Source organism: Mus caroli, chromosome 3 (assembly GCF_900094665.2).
Source record: "Mus caroli chromosome 3, CAROLI_EIJ_v1.1, whole genome shotgun sequence".
NCBI classification, from domain to species: domain Eukaryota; kingdom Metazoa; phylum Chordata; class Mammalia; order Rodentia; family Muridae; genus Mus; species Mus caroli.
This window is the reverse complement of record NC_034572.1, coordinates 33,775,405-33,784,134: the sequence shown is the minus strand read 5'-3', so window position 1 is coordinate 33,784,134 and position 8,730 is coordinate 33,775,405. Positions and strand designations below refer to the sequence as shown.

Genomic DNA, 8,730 nt, shown 5'->3' with positions numbered 1-8,730 from the left:
GCCTCCCAAGTGCTGGGATTAAAGGCGTGTGCCACCACCGCCTGGCTATTTCTTTTTTCTTGACTATAATTATTTCCATGTTGTCTATTATGATCCTGGTTTCTGCTTTTTTGTCTCTCTCTAAAAATGTGCAAACATCAAGTAAATACCCTCATTGATATTAAAAATTATTATTTCAAATTATATCAGCAATCTCCTGTGTCAACAGATTCATTGCCTGATGCTCAGAACCTCTCATCGGGGTTTCAGTCACAACCAACAGCCATTGTTGTGCAAGCTGAGGGACCACAGCCCTCCAGATGGAGCTTCCTGTGTAGTCAGCGTATGGACAGACCCCTTGATCAGTAAAAAGCCACCAATGGGGTAGAGAAGATCCAAGAAGCTGATTGAAGAAGACAAGGTCTTCTCTCCGGACAATGGCCAAGGGGACTACTTGTGGGAGAGACAACACTGCACTTCCCCATTATTCTCTCCTTCATGGTGAGACTGGTGATCACTCCCTGACCATCAGGAAAAGTCACCACATGCCATGACATTGCACGTGAGGTTCAGTGCACAGCATTATACTAGATAGCCCAAGGTCGAGGGAGTCCAACACCATTAGCAAGGGTGGACTTAGTGCTTTTCCTGGTTCAGTGAAAGGATTCTTCCTAAGTGTACTCTGATGACATGGCACATCCGTCTGAAGAAAGCACTTCCCATGTGTGACTGTGCGCCATGGGATTGATTATAATAAACAGCAGGAACAGCACAGGCGCATAGCAAGTTCATCAGTGCACCTCCCTTGCATAAAAGCAGGGCAGACATCTGATTCCCTGTCTTAAATATAAGGCCATGTTCAAGATGGATATAAATGACTTCAGTTTATTAAATCTGCTTATGAGTTTTAGGGGCTCGCCAGCAACGTGGCTGTTTAAAGGGAAGATTTGAAAAGTTTTTAAAACCTTCTCTTTTTTCAGAAATTATTAATAGAGTCCATTTATCACTATTGCCCAGTGAGTATTAAAATAGTAATATTAAAACATACTATTCATTCACTTTTAATATATCTAACAGCTATTAAAATCTCCACAAACTCCTGTGAGCTGCATGAATATTTTTCTTACTCTCCTCTCAAGTAAACTATAATAAATGTTAGCATTATTTTTTGGAAAAAAATCTACCATTCCAATCCAATGCAAGATATTGATGTTTCACTTTTTTATACTGCTTGGGGTGTTATTTAAATAACTAAGAGGCACTAACCTCAAAAGCAACCTTGCATTTTGGAGAAGCACTTTGAGTGCTGCTGTGAACATACCACTGCAGAGCAAGTGTGCAAAACACTGATCTTAAAAGATACCAAAATCCTTTTGCAAAATATACATTGCTTATGCACCAACCAGGGAATACCTGTTCTACACTGACTGGCATCTATAGTGGGCATTCTCAAGCTGTAAAGCTTTGTTGTTGTTGTTGTTTTGGTTGTTTGTTTGTTTGTTTGCAACTCAAAGAAGATATAAAGGCCCTAGTCACTCATGCAATTTAATCTTTGGAATTCTTTAAATACTTGTCATGGAAACCACCTCATAACACTACATTTTCTAACAAAATATATTCCTTCTTTTCCTGTCAGCAGGAGCGTAGATTGAGACATCTCTGGTCTGGCTGTGGGATGATGAAAGCATAGAGACTAAGGACTTTGCCAATTCCCTACAATTCTGTTGTGAAATGTATAATGTAAGAGATTCAAAATCAAATAGTAGCTTTTTTTCCTGCATATTTTCTGAAGTAAAGACATCTTCCCACTGTGGCCAAATTAGTAATAGCAGAAATATCTTCTTCACATTTAGCATTACTCAATACTTGACCACGGTCCAGCTCTGGCTGCAGCCATGGACAGAAGGACACAGCAGATGACCATGGCTGTGCATCAAAATGAGGTAGAAGGCTGAGAAAGAATCATTCCACATGATGTATCCTTCATTTTTCCTGAAACTTCACCATAGATAACAAGAGCCAAAGAAAAATATCACTCTGGGGCCACACAACAAACTGGCATATTATCCTGTAATGTGGAACTGTATACGTGCTTCTCAGAAGGAATGGCTGAAGGGCTGCAGTGCAGAGAAGAGATGCTGAGGAAGGAGAGATGCCTCACCATGCCTGCTCGCCGGGCAATCACTGTGTGGAACTGTCCATCCGACACCTTCTTCATGGTGGTCAGTTTGTACGTCCCACTGCCCAGATTGTATGAGAATCTGAGTCTTTCTTCGGCAATCTCCAGAGCCAGGAACTCTGCCCGCTCTCCAGTCTGGTTGTCATAGTTATAAAGCAACAAAGCATGACTTTTGATGGTCGCAAACTTGACATAAATATAGTTGTTGTTGGGGTCCAGGCTGGGAAACTCCATGTATGACAGTTCCTCAAATCCATAACTGTTCAACTCACAGTGCTTGCCAAAGACGCCTGCAGGGAAGAGAAAGGACATTGAAGCCTAGCAGTGTTTTCTTAAGTTATTCGTAACAAAATATTTTCAGTTATAATAATGAACCGTGCGGTTAAAGATGTCATTATCATCATCCCTTCCTCAAGTGCTATCCAAAGCCAGATGAAACTCTGTGGTCATGATTGGCAAGCTGGTCCTGCCTACAGCATCGCCAAAAGAAGACACAGGAAAGTATGAGAGAGAAGAGATGCTGATGCTGTTTGGTGAGTTAGGAATCTACCTCAATATGCCTAAATTTTAAAAATTAAAGACAATGGAAAGGAGTATGTTTGAAGAGAGTTCATTCCCAAAATACACTGAAAATTGGTTTGTTGATGTTTGTAAAATTTACTATCCTATAATGTTCAACCATTATACTTTTCTCATTATTTTATTGACCCAGGGTTTTTCTATGTAGTCCAGGCTGTACTGGAACTCACAGAGATCCTCTCCTGCCTCTGCTTCCACAGTGCTGGAATTAAGGGCATGTGCCACTACAAAGACCATGGTGCATAGTTATAATTCTTTAAAACCACGTTAGTTCAATTGAGGAGAGTAAACTCCGTGGTTTTCACTTAAAAATCAGGTCCTAAGCCGGGTGTGGTGGCGCACGCCTTTAATCCCAGCACTCGGGAGACAGAGGCAGGCGGNTTTCTGAGTTCGAGGCCAGCCTGGTCTACAAAGTGAGTTCTAGGACAGCCAGGGCTATACAGAGAAACCCTGTCTCGAAAAACCAAAAAAACAAAAACAAACAAACAAACAAAAAAAACAAACAAAAAACCAGGTCCTAGATTCAATGTTATTTTACAAGGTCACAAAATGGGGAATAGATTTGCTGCACCTAGTGCAGAAGTCACTACCTTAAGTTTAGTTTATGTTATGCAAATGGGTCTTTTGTCTGCCTTTGTGTCTGTGTAACACCTCTATGCCTGGTACCCACCAAGGCCAGAAGATGCCCTAGAATTAAAATTACAGATGGCTGTGTGCTGGGAAGCACACTGTGGCCCTCAGGAAGAGCAGACAGTGCTCTTAAGCACAAAGCCATTTCTCCACCCTGTATTGAGTTTTTGTTGTTGTTTTGGGGTGGGTTTTGTTTTGTTTTGTTTTATTTTGTTTTTTTTTCGAGACAGGGTTTCTCTGTATAGCCCTGGCTGTCCTGGAACTCACTCTATAGACCAGGCTGGCCTTGAACTCAGAAATCCGCCTGCCTCTGCCTCTCAAGTGCTGGGATTAAAGGCATGCACCACCACTGCCCGGCCTGTATTGAGTTTTTATCTGTCTCATTTTCAACTTGCAATGGGATGAGTCACAGAATGTTCATTTAGAGTGACTGTGTTTTGGTCTGTCCATATGTTTGTACTGTCTTTTCCCAACTTGAAAGTGAGTTTTACTGATGAGGCTATACTAGGCAAAACGTTTTTTTCCACTGACACTGGCAGATGCGGCTGATGCCTGGAAAGTGATCCTTGGCCGCAGGCAGGGTTCATGTTCACCTTCAAAAGGTTTCATTCTTTAGTTTAGATTTAGTATCTACTGTAAATGCATTGAAGTTAGAGTTAGGAAGCTGCTCTGTTTCAAGAGGTGACAGCCACTATTTCACAGAGAATTTACAGCTTAACCAAGGTCATGGAATCATGGGAAATAGAGGAAACCTTCAAAGCCAGATACACTGATCTTGCTTAACTGTTTTGACTGTGTCACATTTTATATCCAATTTTTGAGATAAAATGGCCTAGGAAAGTTTGCAGTGCCTACACAGGTTATCTTGTTATTTTTCTGTCCAGGTAGGGATGACAGTCAATCAAATGACTAGGACTGGTTTAACTCTTAAACCAAAGTTAACGAGAAAAATCTGGAGGATATACGCATAAGTAATATAGTGTATTGGTAACCTTTAATATGCCATTGACTTATATCTACATTATTTATTTTATGAATTTGTATTGCATATTATTTATACAAATAAACAGTAATGTTCATGGATTAGTTAAAAATTACACTGTACATTATTTCTACAAGCAAGGAGTAATGAAGCTTAATAAAAAGCAAAGGTAAGTCATACATACAGTGTGTTGCTATGGGCCTTTTCCTGTTATATTATAACTAATACACAAAAATACAGAGTTTAAATGTAGGTGGAATGTATAGATATTAGGCAATGAGCTTTGCATTTGTATTCGAACTCACACCGTATTTTCAAATATAAAATATGTATATAGATTTGTCTTGAAGAGTTTTTTACTATTTCTGTGAAAGGGATATCTCCCATCTTAAAATATAAAATAAAATTTATGTCTTTAAAGTTTCTCTTCCAAATGTCTGTGTGGAATAATTCAGATAAAGAGATCAAGGGAAACTCCTCTTCTACTTTAAAGATCTGTACCCCAGTCTCTCTTGTTAAAAGATTATTCTATAATTATAAAATATTTAGTAATTATATAAGTATAATTTAGTACTTATATATATATAAATACACACACACACGGGATAGTTTACAAGTTGCTGTGTGACCACACACACACAGCTCTTGCATATATATAACATATGCAATACAATGCATCTATCTTTCACTTATATATCTTTCTTTCATCTATTTTTCTGTTATCTAGCATCTGCTTATCTATCATCTATCTACCTATATGTCTATGAATCTAAAAATATATTGAAATCTAAAGAATGAATTTTGGTGAATGAGACTATGAATAGAACAGTTTTTCCAGCTTTGAAGCCCTAGGGAATCTAGAGTTTGGGGTGCATGTCTCACCACCCTGTGTGTCACCACCTCAGGTTTTTGAGGCATTTCCATCTGCCGCTTCTTTCTGAGTGTGTCACCCACATTCAATTTAAGAAGGCAAATTACTTTTCCTTCTAATTCAGTCTGTGCAGCTTGGAATGATGTATTGGAATTCCAAGGCCTTTTATTTTGTTTTCCTTTCTAAATGCTTCTATGGTCAGCTGACAGTGTCTACATTTCAACAGTGCTTTGGGGTTTTGCCTTTGGAAGGAATTAGGTGGGATCTGGACTGCCAGCCTTTGCCGACTGTAATTCAGAGCATGCTGTTTCTCTCCCCGAGGGCAGGGTGAGGGAAGATCCTTTTGGATCCCAAGGTACACCCCCTGTTCTCTCCCCAGTACAGTGGGTTTTATAGCAGCACCATATGGAAAACTACCGGACTGTTTGGCATTAATTGTTCTAAGTATGCTTATTTGCGATTGAAATGGCGAGGAATGCTAACATCATAAACACTCTGTCAGTCACTTGAAAATTATTTTCCACTTTCTAGTCCAATTTACTTTTCTTTCATTCCAAAATACAAGTTAAATCCTGAAGCCTGACTGTGGGATACCAATAAAATGGCCCTGTAGGAGATCTGAGGAAGGGGCTGTTTCCATACTGACAAACATTTTGCTTCATGAGCATTTTGATGAGACCTTGAAAAATGTGATATTGGCATGATACCAGCAATGTCCATAGGTTCCACCTGCTCTCTAGTTAAATCATCATGGATGGTCTAGGCCAAGCTTTTCCTGATTTTGAACAAATACCTTAACTTCTGAGTCTCAGACATATCGGTAAAATTGGTTTTTCATAATTATGTCTTATTATAATTATTATTGGTGTGAGTGTGTGTGTGTGTGTGTGTGTGTGTGTGTGGTGGAGAAATGTGTGTTCTGCATGTATGTGGAGGAGAGAGCAATCCAGGGGAGTCTACTGTTCTCTCTCTCTACTACAGTTCCAGAAATTGAAGCAATTGAATCCAGTAAGTCATATAAACGGTTCTAATCAATCCTCAAGAGAACAAAATGATATTGTTTCTGTTAGCTACTAAGGATTATCTATAAAAGCCTAATATACATTTAGCTCACCAAATCATCTAGTATAGAAATTGTTGGATTAAAGTAAAAGACAAACAAACAAATATACTTTGACTATTATTAGAAATTTGTGGAAGAATTAAAAGTGCTTAGATAGTATTTTAATTATTAAGTTCTAGACTAAAATAAGGTGTCAATAGGGTTATTATGTTATAAAAAACTATTATTTTTTAACAATAATTACAGTGATGTACTCGGTAGCATTTTCACAATTAACCTTTAAAACAGTCAGCATTAAATATTTCATTTTACTTAATCTCCTTGTGCAAAATGATTAATAGTCTCTTATGAATTGAACTTCTGATCCTCCTGCCTCCTCTGTTGCATGCTGGGATTATAAGAGTGTACCACCATGAGGTTCCAACAATTCAACTCAAGGCTCCATGCACCCTGACAGCTGAGCCAGGTGCCACAGCCAGTCTCTAGATCAGCATAGCAATGGATACATTTTACTCACCGAATGGACAGTGACAGTAATAGGATTCCACACCACTCTGACAGGAACCACCATTGAAGCAGGGATTGCATTCACAGTAATTGACTGAAGATTCACACATTTTTCCTAAAATGTACCAAACTCGTTAAGAAATCTTAAAAGTAAATATACCAACCACAACTACTGTAGCTACATAAAAAGGCTACATCCTTTAGTACCAAGTCACAGAGCAGAGACACAGAAGCCCACCTACTCAACAACAGGACACTGGGATCATTTCTCAGACAGGTTCTGTCTCTTATCCAGATGTGCTATCATTAAGGCATATGCAATGTGTGCCATTTATGTAACCATCTTGGAAAGACACCCATTTTCAAAATAGTGTCATGGTGAGAACATTTGAATTATTTCCCTGATGTTGCTTGTGCTGAGATTCTCACCTTCACATTGACCCACCAGGGATGGAGTTCAGACTTTCACAACATTCTTTCCATTATACAACTTTCATTGACTCAAACATTTGAAAGGGAGAATTAGTGTGAATGGGCTTGTCAAGCCACTCCTTTACCTCTCAAACAAACCAAAATGAAATGAAATGAAATGAAACAAAACCAAATCTCGGAACTTGAACTTATCCCATGCCTTGTTTAAAGCAGAATAGGAAATAGAAAACCTGTTAATCACATTTTTCGATTTCATTCATTCATTTGTCCATTTGTCCCCTAGCACATCCCATACATGCTTTATCTTTTTCTGAAAGAGTAACATGCTGCATAGTTCCACCATATAAATGTTGTCTGTGTATATCTTGTTAAATCAGATGTGTCAGTATTGGGCCAGGCAGAGAGTGGATAGAGAATAGCAGATAAGAAAGTGGACAATGGCCTGAAGGGGATACTTCCTTGGTCAGAATCAAGATAAACCTACATGAAGGAAAGGTACATGTGTCAAGGGAACTCTCCTTAGAAGTGTCAATGTTGCACATGTCTGCGAAAGGGTTTCCAGATCCTGTCCACTATGATGGAAATATCCACCCTAAAGTAGGCTGGATCCCAGGACTAATCCAAAAGGGAAAGTGCCCTGTGCACCAGAAACTACCTCTCAGCTTCCTAGCTGTGGATGCAATGTGATCTGCAGCCTCTGCACCTGCTACTGTGACTCTCACAAACTGTGAGTCAAAATGAGCCTTCCCCTCTTTAAGTTGATATTTTGACACGGAAACAGGAAAAGTGACTAATATGAAAGTAAGTCTCCTGCCTCTGAGGTGATAGACGGTGCCACTGACCAGTTAGGTTTTCTGCTTCTGTGTTCAGTTCATACTGGGCTGTGTGAGCATTTGATATCTTGATAGCCAAATGCAGTGTCTGAACCCTGTCTTGTTTCATTGTTTACTTTTATATAAATTTAAAAAGTTGTTCCATAAAGTTAAAATGCTATATTATTACACCTATTAGAAAATTCCTAATTTGCCAATTCTAACAAATAGAAAGACTGTTGCTTTTAATTTCTATTTATCAAAATTAGGATTTTAATTAGTAGTCTTCAAAAATCTGTTCTTTGTGTCTATATGTATGTGTGAGAGAAATGTGTGTATATGCATGTATAAGTTTATACATAAGCATATATGGCCACAGGTCAACACTGGGCATCTTCCTCAATGGTTGTCTACAATAGGTTTTGATAGATTGTCACTGAGCATGGAGATCATTGAATGACCAAGCTGGCTGGTTAATTGTCTCTAAGAATCTGCCGGCTTTGCCTTTCCCAACTCTGAGATTACAGACACACCCTCATGCTAAGATTTTTAGCACATGTTATGGATCTGAATCTGGGCCCCTAGAGATTGACAGCCACCACTCTGCCATCCGAGACACTCCTCCAACCCTCAGTTGCTTTTTCAGTGCTAAGGATTGAACTTAAAGCCCTCTGCCTGCTAGCCCAGCACTCTGTA

At 39.1% G+C, this 8,730-nt stretch overlaps 1 protein-coding gene across 1 annotated transcript in view; it reads right to left on the bottom strand.

The window, feature by feature from the left end:
* Fat4 (FAT atypical cadherin 4) overlaps positions 1–8,730 on the bottom strand; it is a 126,686-nt gene that overhangs the window by 14,583 nt on the left and 103,373 nt on the right. The window contains exons 10-11 of the mRNA XM_021158479.1: positions 6,801–6,905; positions 2,141–2,448 (exon numbers count right to left, since the gene is read on the bottom strand). Of these exons, the coding sequence (XP_021014138.1) occupies positions 2,141–2,448; positions 6,801–6,905 (413 nt within the window). The remainder of the gene's footprint in view (positions 1–2,140; positions 2,449–6,800; positions 6,906–8,730) is intronic.